General features: G+C 38.9%; 1 protein-coding gene across 7 annotated transcripts in view; it reads left to right on the forward strand.

Moving 5' to 3' along the window:
- RAPGEF6 (Rap guanine nucleotide exchange factor 6) overlaps positions 1 to 16807 on the forward strand; it is a 135427-nt gene that overhangs the window by 68132 nt on the left and 50488 nt on the right. For all 7 annotated transcript variants that reach the window (XM_081893004.1, XM_081893008.1, XM_081893005.1 and 4 more), the window contains 6 exons: positions 6798 to 6929; positions 13092 to 13272; positions 14411 to 14547; positions 15281 to 15439; positions 15881 to 16033; positions 16391 to 16555. In XM_081893004.1, coding sequence (XP_081749130.1) covers positions 6798 to 6929; positions 13092 to 13272; positions 14411 to 14547; positions 15281 to 15439; positions 15881 to 16033; positions 16391 to 16555 — 927 coding nt within the window. The remainder of the gene's footprint in view (positions 1 to 6797; positions 6930 to 13091; positions 13273 to 14410; positions 14548 to 15280; positions 15440 to 15880; positions 16034 to 16390; positions 16556 to 16807) is intronic.

The raw sequence follows: 16807 nt of genomic DNA on the forward strand, positions 1-16807 counted from the left end.
GGAAGCATATGCATTACAGACTTTGTTGTTGTTTAGTCGTTTAGTTGTGTCCGACTCTTCGTGACCCCATGGACCAGAGCACGCCAGGCACTTCTGTCTTCCATTGCCTCCTGCAGTTTGGTCAGACTCATGCTGGTAGCTTCGAGAACACTGCCCAACCATCTCGTCCTCTGTTGTCCCCTTCTCCTTGTGCCCTCCATCTTTCCCAACATCAGGGTCTTTTCCAGGGAGTCTTCTCTTCTCATGAGGTGGCCAAAGTATTGGCGTCTCAACTTCAGGATCTGTCCTTCCAGTGAGCACTCAGGGCTGATTTCCTTCAGAATGGATAGGTTTGATCTTCTTGCAGTTCGAGGGACTCTCAAGAGTCTCCTCCAGCACCATAATTTGAAAGCATCAATTCTTCGGCGGTCAGCCTTCTTGATGGTCCAGCTCTCACTTCCATACATCACCACTGGGAAAACCATAGCTTTAACTATATGGACCTTTGTTGGCAAGGTGATGTATTTGCTTTTTAAGATGCTGTCTAGGTTTGTCATTGCTTTTCTCCCAAGATGCAGGTGTCTTTTACTTTCATGATTGCTGTCACCATCTGCAGTGATCATGGAGCCCAAGAAAGTAAAATCTCTCACTGCCTCCATTTCTTCCCCTTCTATTTGCCAGGAGGTGATGGGCCCAGTGGCCATGATCTTTGTTTTTTTGATGTTGAGCTTCAGACCATATTTTGCACTCTCCTCTTTTACCCTCATTAAAAGGTTCCTTAATTCCTCCTCACTTTCTGCCATCAAGGTTGTGTCATCTGCATATCTGAGGTTGTTGATATTTCTTCCGCCAAACTTAATTCTGGCTTGGGATTCATCCAGCCCAGCCTTTCGCATGATGAGTTCTGCATATAAGTTAAATAAGCAGGGAGACAATATACAGCCTTGTTGTACTCCTTTCTCAATTTTGAACCAATCAGTTGTTCCATATCCAGTTCTAACTGTAGCTTCTTGTCCCACATAGAGATTTCTCAGGAGACAGATGAAGTGATCAGGGACTCCCATTTCTTTAAGAACTTGCCATAGTTTGCTGTGATTGACACAGTCAAAGGCTTTTGCATAGTCAATGAAGCAGAAGTAGATGTCTTTCTGGAACTCTCTAGCTTTCTCCATAATCCAGCGCATGTTTGCAATTTGGTCTCTGGTTCCTCTGCCCCTTCGAAATCCAGCTTGCACTTCTGGGAGTTCTCGGTCCACATACTGCTTAAGTCTGCCTTGTAGAATTTTGAGCATAACCTTGCTAGTGTGTGAAATGAGTGCAATTGTGCGGTAGTTGGAGCATTATTTGGCACTGCCCTTCTTTGGGATTGGGATCTAGACTGATCTTCTCCAATCCTACGGCCACTGCTGGGTTTTCCAAACTTGCTGGCATATTGAGTGTAGCACCTTAACAGCATCATCTTTTAAATTTTAAATAGTTCAGCTGGAATACCATCACTTCCACTGGCCTTGTTATTAGCAGTGTTTTCTAAGGCCCATTTGACTTCACTCTCCAGGATGTCTGGCTCAAGGTCAGCAACCACACTACCTGGGGTGTACGAGACATCCATTTCTTTCTGGTATAATTCCTCTGTGTATTCTTGCCACCTCTTCTTGATGTCTTCTGTTTCTGTTAGGTCCTTACCACTTTTGTCCTTTATTATGGTAATCTTTGTACGAAATGTTCCTTTCATATCTCCAATTTTCTTGAAGAGATCTCTGGTTTACCCCATTCTCTTGATTTCCTCTATTTCTTTGCATTGCTCATTTAAGAAGGCCCTCTTGTCTCTCCTTGCTATTTTTTGGAAATCTGCATTCAATTTCCTGGCTTGAATAACTCAGAGAAGCTATGAGCTATGCCATGCAGGGCCACCCAAGACGGACAGGTCATAGTGGAGAGTTTTGACCAAACGTGATCCACCTGGATTAGGAACCAGCAAGCCACTCCAGTATCCCTGCCAAGAAAACTCCATGGACAAAGACAACAGGCATTACAGAATAGTGAGAACTTAATATAGTGGTACCTTGGTTTACAAACTTAATCCGTTCCAGAAGTCCGTTTGTAAACCGAAACTGTTCTTAAACTGAGGCGTGCTTTCCCTAATGAGGCCTCACGCTGCCGGTGCCCTTCCACTGTTCGGATTCCATTCTTAGACCAAGGTAATGTTCGGAAACCGGGACACTACTTCCGGTTTTGCGGAGTTTGTAAACAGGACTGTACTTAAACCGAGGTACCACTGTAGTTTTATTTTAGTATTTTTTCATTTCCATTAGTGCATAATAGTATTAGGCAATACGTATCAACTTTATTTGCATGATGAGTGTGTGAGCTAGGGCAATTATACAGTAGGGAGCAAAGGCTGAAGTAGGGGTTGCCCAGCATCGCCTGGTGAGTTAATGGGACTTGAACTGTCACTGAATGCAGCTCTGTCACTGTTCACTGGGCTACATTGACATTGGCAGCGAGATGTGTGGCAACTACCTATTTGTGTTTTGGTCCTGCCCCCTGTTAAGTATACTTGGTATCTATGGAGCAATTGTCCCCATGTAAACCCACAGTTATAAGGTGCAAATAAATATTCTTGAAAAGATTAGTCTGTTTGATGCAGGAAGTCTGGAGCCAATAAAACAAAAAGTGACTGTATTCCAAAGAAATGTGGTTGGCAAGTAGCCCAGTGCAGAGCTAATTTAGTGATCTAAGAGTTGGCTTGGTATTCTTGAGTAATTTCAGGATTTGTTTCTTATACTGATCAGGGCAGGAAAGCTAGAGGAAAATAGGTAGGGGAGACAGTCTTTCAGACTGAGCAACAAGTAGTAGAGATATAGGCAACATGAGAAGTTGTTTAAATGAGGTCCATTTGGATGTGCCATAGAACCAAGAAGAGTAGAGTAGCCAGAATGAGTCGAGTAGCAGAATATATATAGAAAATCACTAATCCTCGAGTTTTAACTTTCTTCTATGCATGCAGTATTAGGAAAAAGAAGTACTTTTCCTGCAATAAAGACAGCTTTAGGGAAGGCAATGGACAGTAGGATCTGCAAGTGGTATGGATGGCAGTAGAACAATATTTCATTGTTCAGGCAGCTGAACAAATAATTGTATGTTTGCAGCATTATTATAAGAATTCTTGATGCAGGTAATGATCTGGCTGGAGAGGGCAAATTGCTCCTGGAAAACATGTCTTTGGTTTACACAATCTCTCATTTGAAACATTCACAGTTGAATAAATATGTTATATTATACTGAGTAAACATGGCTCAAACCTTATCCTACATTTCATTTTCACAACTGCTACCATCATGTTACAAATTCATCATATCAGTGCAGTTCAACATAGTGAGGTATGTAAGGCAGCTCAATATGTGTGGATAATAAATGTGATGTATATAAAATAGAGGCAGAGATTTATGTTAAAAATGGCAGGCAGTACAAAGGTTGCTTGTCTCAAATTGGTATTTTGTGCATTCATGCACCTCATTTCAGCTTGGGAGATTTATTAGTCTGTTTTCTTAAAAATAATTCACATTAGCTCATTCAGTCTCTTTCACCCACTATACAAATTCTGTTTGGTACCACACGGTTCAGCATGGATGTTGCCAACTACTGATTTATAAAGAGGAGGGACAATATGCTTCTAGAAGAATCTATTACCATCTGAATTCTTTTAGTTTATAGAGGAGTAATTTTGGATTCACTTGTCCAAAACATAAAATACTGATTCTATCTTGAGGGAAATGTAGCTCTGCTTACAGTGATAACTACTCATTGGCTCAGTCAGAAATATAAAGCCAACTTTTAAAAATGATATTCAGTAAATGTATACTGCATCTGAATTTTATTTTCTTTAAAATAGCAAATATTTCTAGATTCACTGTAATAGCATCCAGAGAGATGGTGCTGGTGTTAGTATGTGGTATAGTTGACCATGCAAATGAGATTCAGCCACTTCTTAAATGAATTTGCACTCCACTGAAGAATCCAGTCCACTACTTTAACTTTTAACTTTTAATAAAGCCTTGCTAATGGATGCCCAAATAACATCCATGGCAACTTTCACCAACTTCAGTAGGTACTGCAGCTTTAGCCCTTTTCAAAGAAACATGATCTTGCTTTGGTGAATCATGCCATGATAACATTTTACATGGGTTGTCTTTGGAAACTGGCAGCTGGTTGAAAATATAGTTGCTACCATATTTATCTGGTGATTTAAGCATCTGTACTGGTTTTAGGTTTGTTTGCGGGTGGTGCTGTGGGTAAAACCTCAGCGCCTAGGGCTTGCCGATCGCATGGTCGGCGGTTCAAATCCCCGTGGCGGGGTGAGCTCCCGTCTTTCGGTCCCAGCTCCTGCCCACCTAGCAGTTCGAAAGCACCCCTAAGTGCAAGTAGATAAATAGGTACCGCTTTATAGCGGGAAGGTAAACGGCGTTTCCGTGTGCTGCGCTGGTGCTGGCTCGCCAGAGCAGCTTCGTCACGCTGGCCACGTGACCCGGAAGTGTCTCCGGACAGCGCTGGCTCCCGGCCTCTTGAGTGAGAAGGGCGCACAACCCTAGAGTCAGACATGACTGGCCCGTACGGGCAGGGGTACCTTTACCTTTATGTACATAATTAAATCTCTAAATCAGGGATGAGAAACCAGCCCTCCAAACATTGCTGAACTCCCAACTCTCATCAGTCCCAGCCAGCGTGGACAGTGGTCAGGGATGATAGGAGTTGTAGTCCAACAGTATCTGGAAGACCGCAGGTTTCTCACTGCTGCCCTAAATGGTCTGGGATATTGGTACCGTCTGCTTCCAATGAACCTCCAAACAGTTAGGATCTTTGGAGCCTCTGCTTTGAACATCACTGCCTTCAAAGATAAAGGGCGTGGCTATCTAGGACAATGCTTTCTCTGGGTGGTGCCCTAACTGTGAAACCCCCTCCCCCAAATAATTGGCCATGCATTCATGGACTAGATTAAAAGTTTGTGTCCCCCCCTTAATAACTTAAGTTTTTTTGCATCTCGGTTAATGGCCACTGCATAATTGTTGATGTGATATTTGATTTAATGTTTTATTTTGTAACTTGTTATGGAAATCTTACAGGCAGAATATAAGATAAAATACACGCACATATGTCATGGATATATTTATTTAAAAATAAGTCGTCTATGTGATGATGTTGGCTAATGGGCATTTATGTCTGCTCACCTTCAATGTTCTAGAATGGCAGACATGCAGGTGCTACTGAATTTAGTATTCCCCCTCCACATACACACACCAAATAGAATACCTAGGACTTAGTAAATGTAGGTTGTCTTGCTTCAGAGCTGCCTTTGTGATTACATAAAGAGGTCATGCAAGTATATGCCAGGATCTCATCTAATGTGCTGACAGAAAGCCAATTAATTCTCAGCCAGGGGATTTATTCCCCCCACCCTTTGCTTTCTTTCTTTAATATAAGCAGCCTGACATTCGGGCCAATCTGTTAGCTGGCTTTTGAAACTACTATTCAAATCTGGAAACTTCCTAATGTCCTTGGAACATGTTCACTATTTCGCATCTGCTGTTCTTTAGCAGGTGTTCAGAAAAATACTACTTGCAGATTCTCAATCTGAGCACATTGCTTCTGTTCACAGTTATGATTTTCTCTTTTAAAAAAGAAATACAGTTTTAAGCAGGTTGTTTTGAAATGTACTAAAATTGAGTTAACTCAAGTTGTGCTTTAAGTCTTTCCACTGAAGAGTCTCTTCTTCCTATTTTTAGGAACAGTATTACAACATTTGGAGCACAGGCTCAAATGAACATGACGTCTTAATAGTTGTCATTCTGCTTCTGAACTAAATATTTTATTATTGTAATCAAATTACAGATAATCATTTCAGGTAGTCGTTCCTCCCTTATATTTATTGTGTTAACATTTTTGTATTATGCCAAACACACTGTACTAATAATTGTTGCATAATATGATAGTAACAGATGTTTGCAGAATGTATTTGCAAAGAAGCATGTGGCAGCAGAGGCTACTGAAGTATTATTGTTTCCCAGCACTGGAAAATGGAGGTGCTTAGGTTAGAATGTGGAACCACTTGGATACAAAGCATTTATTATTATTTGATCCAATTTATTAAACACTTTCCCATAAAACATCTTAAAGCAATTTCACAGTAAAAACATAGCCAATGAAAACAATTCCATTATATAAAAATAAATTAAGCAATTTCATATGTAAAATTCATTACCTATTCAATACAGGTATAGCCTAGGATATTGATCTCCTTTTGAAAGGCTTGTTTTAAAAAGGAAGGTCTTTAATTGGCACCAAAAAAGGCAATAGAGACTGTGCCTGTTTGACGTATAACAGGAACGAGTTTCAAAGGTTAGGTGCCACCACACTGAAGAACAGATCTCTATATCTTATGGAACAGATCTTTTGATGTGCAGGAAACCCTTATCTGTAGAAAGCAGTGACCAATTGGGTACATATTGGGTAGGATGCTCTTTTAGCTTTAGTGGTCCCAAGAGGTGTAGGACTTTGTACACCAGAGCCAACACCTTGAACTTAGCAAATTGGCAGCCAATGCAATTTTTACATGCACATGTTTTCACTGTAAGTTGTTTTCCTAAACTCAACAAGGCTTAATATGTAGTTGGTAACTGACAATATTTCAACCAAATAAAAAATAAAACCAATGTATATTGCACTTTCTCAGTCAGCATTAAATTATATCAAGTTAAACATAGCATGAATTGCTTGAAATTGAAAGCCTATTTAACTTCCCTTATATTACACTTTGCTTCCAGCTTCCTGCAGACCTGACCAAGATGCATCTCACAGATGGTCAACATCCACAGGTGACACATGTCCCCTCAAGTCAGTCTGGTTGCAGCATTGCTAGTGATTCTGGGAGTAGCAGTTTATCTGACATCTACCAAGTAAGTCCAAAATTTGTTTTAACATTCTGTTTTCATAAAAAGAGGGAGGACTTAAATGGTTGAATCCCGTATGCTAGCAGAAGCATAAGATTGCTATCATATACTCTTAAAATTTGACAGCACAATGAAGAAAATACAGTGGTACCTCAAGTTAAGTACTTAATTCGTTCCGAGGTCTGTACTTGACCTGAAACTGTTCTTAACCTGAAGCACCACTTTAGCTAATGGGGCCTCCCGCTGCTGCCATGCCGCCGGAGCACAATTTCTGTTCTCATCCTGAAGCAAAGTTCTTAACCCGAGATAGTATTTCTTGGTTAGCGGAGTCTGTAACCTGAAGCATATGTAACCTGAAGTGTATGTAACCCGAGGTACAACTGTAAGATGTTGGGTTCAGTTAGACGAGAGGAATATTAAGTTTTGATTTGGAAGATAATGATGTAATTTGTTTCAAGTTAAAATCTTACTGAAATAATAATAAAATTGGTGTTTGTGATAATATGTAGTTATTCAGGTGATACTTGGCTATTGTAACCAATGGAGGTTTTCCCCCCATGATGCCTAAAGAAGCAGTGTATCAACTGAGATTTAGGATACAATCAGAAGTGTTTTGGTGTCCTGAGTCCCCAGCCACTGAACACTCACTAGGCTCAGTAGCAACTAAAAAGGAGGGCAGTGCTCTTAATGATATGTGTGTGTTGAAGTCAACTTAAGCAAATGGCAGATTAGAGTGAGTTTGGCTTAATTAATTAATTAATTAATTAATTAATTAATTGTGAATTGATTGACAATAATAGATTGGGTAAAAGCTGGGTTGCTTCCAACATTAGGCCTATTCAGAGTAGATAGACTCACTGGAATAAATTAAAATGGCTAACTTAAATGATCTAGGTTCAATTCTTCTACACTAACTTTGTTGGATACAACCCTTTATATTTTACACTAGTCTCATTAAATGTGCATATAGAGCTCTTTGCTCTATAGGAAGGAAACAGTGCTTAAACAATATAAATAGACTTAAGTATGTGTTTCTAGTTTGATGTAGGCACACTTTGTATCATTGCGTTATTGAGAGTTTTTTATACAGAGCTTCAGGCTTCTGCATTGCTAGGGGAACAAATGACATGAACCCTACTAAACTCTTCAGCCTCCTTTTCTTCTTCTTTCAGTTGGCCGGGGGTGGTGGTGGCTTTTGGCTATTTGAACCCATGTGTTTTTATTCAACTTGGGGGGAGGCCTCGGGGTCTTGACACGCAACTTAAGGCTGCCTTATAATGAAACTTGTGTCTCACTAAAGAGCTTGTAGTACAAAAAAATGTGAAAGATTTGGATCAAAATTGCTATTACTACAGGGAAGATTATTTGAATTCAAGAATCAGACAACAATATATAGTAGGAGAGCTATATTTCAGTGGTAGAGCAATTGCTTTGTATGACAAAAGCCCCAGATTCAACCTGCCGCATCTCCAAGTTCATCTGGAAAACATCCCTGTTTTAAACCCTGGAAAGGTGCTGCCGGTCAGTGCAGACAGTGCTGAGCCGGATAGACTAGCGGTTTTACTCTGTGTAAGGCAGATATTTTCCTATATCTGTTCCTGCTTAATTCTCTCTGTGGATTCAGACAACTGCTTAAAAGTGAACTATGTGGTGGCTCCAAATATATAGAAAGCCAGACATCTATACCTTACGGCCATTCAGTAAGCCCAGAATAATTTCCTGCCCGGACTATCAGCTTCTAGACATTCATGGTGGGAAAGACTGTAGAAGAGTCTATGTATGTGAGCTTTAAAATGCACAGCTGGGTTAAACATGTCAAATTCATGCATTTCTAAGTCATGGAATAGCTTGGGATATGCCCTGGAATATTTCCATTCCCATGTTTCAAGCCACATTCATGTAGTGGTGGATAGAAAATGGCCAGAGTTTCCAACCAGAGTTTTCACAAGGCCAGCTGATGAGCAACAAATTGCCTACCATTTGTGTTTCCCCTGAGGCCTTTTGGATGTGCTGTATTATTATTATTTTTAAATAATAAAGTAGTTGTCAAAGTTAAGAGGCTTGATTAAGGCTGAAGTCCTATGCATACTTATCTAGGAGCAAGTCTAGTATAATTGGTTAGATTTAAACAAGCATAGAACTAGGTGCTAAGACAATATCCAGCAGATCACGAGTCTTTCATAAATTACAGGGTAATTTCTCTATTAGTCTGAACACAATCTAGCCAAGGTTTAAGGAAAAGTGGTGGCCAGGGAAAGCAATAGATGTGGGAAAGATATGTTATTCCTCCTTGCTACTTCTTGCTCCTAATCACTTGTTCCTGTTTGGTTCTTGTTATGCACATGTGCATTTAACATTTAGCTCCACCCTTCTTCCAAATTAATATTGTGGAGTAAGTCACACAACTTCTTTGATATATGCTGGATTCTATAAAAAGCAACTTAATTATTTCACTTCTGTTTAGTCTGTATCTAAATACATCTTGGAGGTTATATTCATCATTGATCCACTATAGGTTAATAATTAATGTTCCCTAAAGTACATTAAGTGACAGTGGATGACCTTGGCATAATTGATATTCTTTAATTGTTTTGTCATCTACTACTTCTACTGTAGATTTTTCCTAAGCAGTGCACAATGATAAGACTGAGTTTTAAAAAGTAATGTTAAATGAGGCTTATTCCATCCAAAGGTGCATAAAATCAATTAACAGAGTGTTACAGAATATCAAGAAGTCAATCTATAGTCTCTAAAGATTGTGTGCTAACATTCCAAAGTCTACATATGCAGGATGCATACATTCACATTGATTATTATAACCTTTATCTGATATCCTTGATAATGTATGTATTGAAGTTGACACTTTATGTAATCTGTGTGGTTGGGGGATCAGCTGTTAAAAGTATGGGTTCTGTCACCTTACACGAGCTGCTATTAAGGCTGACTGTGAAAAGAAGTCCGTGAATGTAACCACGTATCTCTCTTTTGAATAGATCCAGGACCTCAGTTTTAAAGTCCAAGGTGTAACATCTCTTGGGTCTATGATTTACTTTCAGATGTGGAAAAACTGACCTATGCACTGCTTACTTGAACTGAATGTGGCACAGAGTGAATGTTTTTACATACACAATAAATTATGTGTAGGGTTGAGATCTTTTACAAATGTTAATTTGACTGCATAATCCTCGCAGCAAACATTTTAAATAAATATTATCAGTACTGTTTCAGAAAACGTTCTTACTTTCTTAGCTCATAATCAATGTGTCTTCCTTCTATTTCATATTTACAACAGCAGAACTGGAATGTTTTTATTGCTTTCCATCTGCTGTATAGATTGATAATCATGTAACTTATCTCTTTCTGTTGTCATGTAGTAAGCACATTTGTTTCCATATTTATTTGCCCTCTTTAAATTGCTTAGGGCACTTGCCCTATAACCATATGTTAACAAAATTGATCTGCAACTGGATGTCATCATAGCTAATGGGACAAATACAGCATTTGTTCTGTCCATGCTGATCACTGCAGCTACTGCTTTGTGTGAATCTGAGACTCTGATCCTTTGATCATTTTTTCTGCATCAAAATTATCTATCATGAAATTACTAGACCAAAATATGTAAGTTTCGTGGAACACTGAAAGAGGATGTGGTGTAAATAGGTGTAAATAGATTCCTTTGTGTATCTTTTCCCACAGATATTAAAATAAATATTGTACTTGGGACTCCAAGTGATCTCTCAGTTGCCTCCATCTTCTTTGCTCCAATGCTACTGATGCTCTAAGACTGGATCCCTGAATATCCATTTATATTATCTGAATGTTTCTTCTTTCTCTGAAGAAGAGACTATTCCTTTAATATATAGATCAGGGATGGGGAATTAGATCCAGCTGTACAGTTGAATCCAGAAGTAGCCAACCTGCTGTAGACCACTTTGACAGGTGGGCGGAGGGCACCTGTCAATCACCAGAGAACATATAACATCAGATTACTTAAACTATATCTGTAGAGAAATTTGAAGTTCAGTGTGCTCAGTCAGCAGCGTTTGAAAGTGGTCAGATACACATGAGAGCAAACAGGAGCTCCCAAGGGTATTCTGTTATATCACTCCTGAAAGTGGTGTGGCAGGGTAATATTCCTTTGCAGTTGTGGTTTGAATTCAGCACAGTTTGAAATGATATCTTTACCTGTCTTGTTCCTGGTGTCATATGATGGACTGGTGGGCATGGCTTGGAATAAGCAGCCAAGTGGACCAAATGGGGGGAGCCTGATGGGGCCAAATTGGAGAAGACCTCTTTGATCAAGAGGTTAATAAACTACCTAAGCAATTAAAATAAACTCTGTGGGTCTTATTCATTGTGGGTCTGCTAGAAGCCAGTATAATAAATTATCACTAGCATAACACAACTTCCTCCCTCTCTTCCCCCTACCCAGTATTTCCCTGCACCATCCCTAAATCTGCTTTGGAGAGTCAGGAGAGCCCTTCAGAACATCATGCAGAGGAGAGGGGTGATGGTTTCATTGGGCAAGCAGAAATGTTTGTGCTGACAGAGCTATCTCTGCAGATATATTTAATGCAGCTTTAACTAATTAGGCCCATGGGCCAGGAGTTTGCTACAACTGATCTAGATATACAGAAATCATGAGTTGAGTTCCTTCTCCCAGAAATGTTGACTGTCCTTCACGAAGGCCATGCTTGGCAGTGAACTAAACCCTTTTCCCCACTCAACCCACATGGTTTGTTCATCTAGACCTTGAGTAGCTCCCCCCCCCCCCGCTGATGAGCATGCTGAAAATTGGCCAATCTCCTGAGGGCTTCATATTGGTGATGGCTGTGGTCAAAGTGGCTAACACATGTTTTGCTGTGTAAATATACATACTCTCCAGAACATACATACAGACCCTCACACACACTATACATTCTGACAGATGCAGAAACAGACACTGAGAAACACCAAAAATGCAAGTTCATATTCAGCAGAGCTCTCTCACTGTGTGTGTGTGTCTCCATGGAGTTGGAAAAAGCCCTCTTCTTACCCTACCAATCCACTCTTCTTCTTCTGGTGTGGTGCCATCAGAAGGAGGTCCTTTTCTTGAGGCTATTTGCAAGACCATCTTGCAATAGTTCCAGAGGGAAAATAGAGGCTTTTCCAAAGTAAGAAGAGATGCCAAGTTTTGAAGAGGGGCTAGTGGGCTGACAGAGACCTTATTCAGATGATCTTTAATGTTATCTGAATTTACTTTTCAACTTTTGGTTGCTTTTACAGTTTCTGATTTAGTGTTCCATAAGTTGAATTGTACCTTTATTACAATATTATTATTATTTTAAAAATACAAGCTATAAACGGTGATTCTGCTTGACAAAACCTTTTGTCAAAGGAAATGCTGCTGCATTGTACAAAGTGCTAGATTGTACAAATGCTAAATCTTTCTATTTTTAAACTGCCACTTGACCTTACTTGCCAGGAGGTTTCTATATATGTTAGCCATATAGGAATCAAATGAGCTGCTGCTTTGATAGACTGTTGAGAGTCTCTTGAAGGGCTGAGTTTTATGTTCCCCACATATTCAAAGAAACTCTGAAACTTTCAGAGAACAAGCTGGATCTGCTGAGGTTAGCTGACCTTGCCTAGCTTGAGTTTAAATCTACCGGCATCATATGACATGGCCTAGTTGCAGATAATAAATGCTTAAATCATTCTGTTTAAATGTACAATCACTCTTTTAGCCATCTTAACAATTTTTCCCTTTAGGATATAATATTATTGTTTATGTTAAATTGGTTATAGGGTAGAACTTGTCAGTTTTGTCCTGACTTACTTTCTGCTGCAGACAGCACCAGCTTTATGGTCCTGAAAATCTGTTAATTTCTGTGTTCGTTATTGATGGAATTTAACATTTGGATTTCACAAATACCTATGCAAGTGAATATTCTAGCCATGCTCTACTGATTATCCCCAATCCCACTCCCCCCCCCAAAAAATCACAAAGGTCCATTAGTGACGAGTATAACTTGTTTGCCCACAGGGCAGCTGGAGGCTATTCACAGAGCTCTTCCAAGCTGTTCATTTGGCCAGTAGTTGATATTACCAGAACTAAGTAGATTTGTGTCAAAATTTATGTGCTTAATTTTCAGCAGCTGAAATAACTTGCATTGATTTTATGTACAGGCTACAGAAAGTGAGATGGGAGATGTAGATCTAACTGGTCTCCCAGAAGCACCAGTTGATTCTGAAGACGATGAAGAAGAAGATGAAGACATTGACAGAACTTCAGATCCACTGCTGGGGAGAGATGTTGTACGGGAATGCCTTGAAAAGGAACCTGCTGACAAAACAGATGATGACATTGGTGAGATGTAAAAAGAAAGAAAATACTTCTACATAGTTTCAACAGATTATCCCTAATAATCTAGTAATTTGAAAGTTAATGACAAACTGATATAGTAGCGTATTTTACAGACACACACAGAGTGCCAATCCTTATGTAGCCAAAGCAGCACCATTGACATATATGAGAGAGATACTAGCAGGCTTGGGAGAACCCTAAGGTTTGCAGAAGTATATTTAAAAACAAAGCAAAAGAATGACCCCCTCGCACAAAAGAGCCCCAGCCATTTTGGTTGACATTTGGAGAGGGAGAGAATGGAACTGAGAATCCTTGAAGAGAGCGTGTCTGGCTAAAGCTCTGACTGAAGCAGTTCACATTGCAACATTTTGTTGCAGGTCTCACCTATCTATTTACACACATTCCCTATATCTTTATCTATAGCTAACCTCATATATTGCATAAAATATATAGATTGTGTGTGAATGTATGGGCAGGGGAAGCAACCACCCACTAAATGTTATCAATTCCTATGCATATAGGACCCAAGCTTCTTGCTGCACTTCCAAGTGTGCAGATTGGGCCATTTTAACACTGGACTGCTATTTCTTACTCACTTTCCTCCTTGTGTACTATGAACATGGGGTTGGATACAAATAACTATGAATAATAGAACAATAGTTGCTGGGATAGTTTTGCAAAGTCTTTCACAAGAGTTTGCATAATGCTAAAATAGCTTTATAGCAGTTCTCATGCTTCTGCTTTCATAATAAGTTTCACTTTTTCTCATTCAAAAATCCCATTTTTGAGTAGAAGATGCCTTTGCATGCTGAAAGTACTCTTTGATGCCAACTCATTGTAACCACTCTTATTAAGTAACTTAAATTGATGAGTGACACAAATAAAGATTGAAATCCATTTTTGATATATTAAATAATACCAACCTGCATGATGATGATGATGATGATGATAATGATAATGATAATGATGATAATAATAATAATAATAATAATAATAATAATAATAATAATAATAATAATTTTTTATTTATACCCCGCCCTCCCCGGCCAAGGCCGGGCTCAGAGCTATCCTCATGATAGTGAAACTTAACTAAATGTTGCCTTGCTTTGTTTCTAACATATATTTATTTTTTTTCTTTTAGAACAATTACTGGAATTCATGCACCAGCTTCCAGCATTTGCAAACATGACTATGTCTGTAAGGAGAGAACTCTGCTCAGTGATGATATTTGAAGTTGTAGAACAAGCAGGAGCCATCATTCTTAATGATGGGCAAGAAGTAAGTATTGAATAATGCATGCCATGTTCATGTTGCTATGTGATCATCAAACACCTATAACATATATTTTTTTTGCCATGCAGATAAGGGTGAAATGTTTTCAGTTTTACAGCATATGTAGCAGTTCATAACTCCCCAGTGTCATTGCATATTATCAAAAGCTCCAAAAACTACTGCTAGCTTATTTCAAATGTCAAACCATGTTTCTATCCCTTAGATATAGGCCTGGTTTGTACATCATGGTAACGCAAGCTATGGCTTAGTGAAACTGTGCAAACGTGGGCTCCCAGAGAGGTGATTGCAGCTGTTTTGTTCTTCCCTGGTCTTTTTTATTACTGGATCACAATGATTTGGATCTGGGCTCATGGTTAAGTTTTCTTCTCACTAGCCATGAGTTTGTAACTAAGATGCGCCATACGAACCAAGCCATAGTTTCTCAAATGCACCTGATGAATGTTTTGAACTCAAGCAACAATACCACATTCTGAATCTTACATTATAATTTCTGTCCGAATATCTCATTCATCTCTGTGTTTCTTCCTGCTCTGGTCATGGAAGATGGGTACCGGTTGTTAACATTACTACTAAATTAATCATTTTTATTGTTACCCCAATGGTTATATTGCTGTTGCAGAGGCATACTAAGCATCCAGTGAGCCTTCTGTTTAGCTTATTGTTCATACAGTTGGATGCTTAAGATAATTGAAATGCTTTTATTGGGTTTTCTTTCTAGCTTGATTCTTGGTATGTTATTTTAAATGGCACTGTGGAAATCAGCCATCGAGATGGGAAAACGGAAAGTCTCTGTATGGGAAATAGTTTTGGAATTACTCCCTCTCTGGAAAAGCAATATATGAATGGTGTAGTTCGAACCAAAGTAGATGACTGCCAGGTAAGATAACTTCATAGTAAAACATTCTTCCATTTTCTCATTAAAAATTTTATTTAATTAATCATTCCAGAAATAAAATAGTGCAATTTTGGCAAATGGTAACCACTTACAGCTTTCTTGCTCATAGCATAGGTTATTCAGCAAACAGGAACCATTGCTTTCCCTACTTATATATCAAAGTCTGCTGAAACAGGCTCAGGACAATTTTACTTTTTGAATTCAAGTTCTCATCTAGACTTCTTATCTATATGTATCAGTTGTAGTAATCTCTGAAGGTATTACAAAAATAAATAAATTATGAGGTTGAACGAGATGGAAACAGATTGATTTCTAATTACATTTTGCCGTAATTATGTTAAATGTGTCTAGGCTTGACTAATGGATTTTAAAAAAACAAAACAGTTTGCTTGTGTATTTATACCCCTCTGTTATTTTGGATAGTTTGTATGTATAGCCCAGCAGGATTATTGGAGAATTCTGAACCATGTTGAAAAAAATACACACAAGGTTGAAGAAGAAGGAGAAATTGTTATGGTGAAAGAACACAGAGAGCTGGACCGCAGTGGAACCAGGAAAGGACACATTGTCATTAAGGTGATCAAAAACATAACCTTACAAAGAAGTTGTTTTATTATATAGCATTTTTCAGTTTCATAACAAAGTGATCTAGTTTCTCATCTTCAAAGAAGTTCTCTTGTTATGCAGTCAAATGGCTATATATTGTGGAAATAATATGCCTCTGGGCAATTAGACATCACTCAACAATATAATCTTTACAGACATAGATCCGAGTTGTAATGCTGTATTGGTATGCAGGAAGTATTATGAAAATAAATGTGTGTTTAGGATGAAAGTTAGGAATTGGATTTATGAATATGGCTTGGTGATATTACAAAATGGTATGTTGTTTTTGTGGAATTATTCTATTAACTGTCATCTAATTTTTTTAAGGCAACACCTGAACGCCTGATTACACATTTAATAGAAGAACATTCTATTGTGGATCCAACATACATTGAAGACTTTCTCTTAACATACAGAACATTTTTGGCAAGCCCCCTGGAAGTTGGGGATAAACTATTGGAATGGTTTCAGGTAGACAGTCTCAGGGACAAGGTTAGTTTCTGGATGAGAGATAACCAAACCCTGATTGATAATTTTCTTGTACTGGAAGATAGGTCAGTGGCCTATCCAGGCCAGCATCAAGTTCTCACAGTGGCCAACTGGATGCTTGTGTGAAGCCCACACAACTGGCGTTCAGATGCAGAGCATAGCTCTTATGGCTAGAATCCATTGATAGTCTCCTCCTCCTTGAATTTGTCCAGTCCTCTTTAAAGCCCCTAAGTTGGTGGGTATTACTGCCTCACC

This window comes from Podarcis melisellensis (assembly GCF_964234715.1).
Source record: "Podarcis melisellensis genome assembly, chromosome: 2".
NCBI lineage: Eukaryota > Metazoa > Chordata > Lepidosauria > Squamata > Lacertidae > Podarcis > Podarcis melisellensis.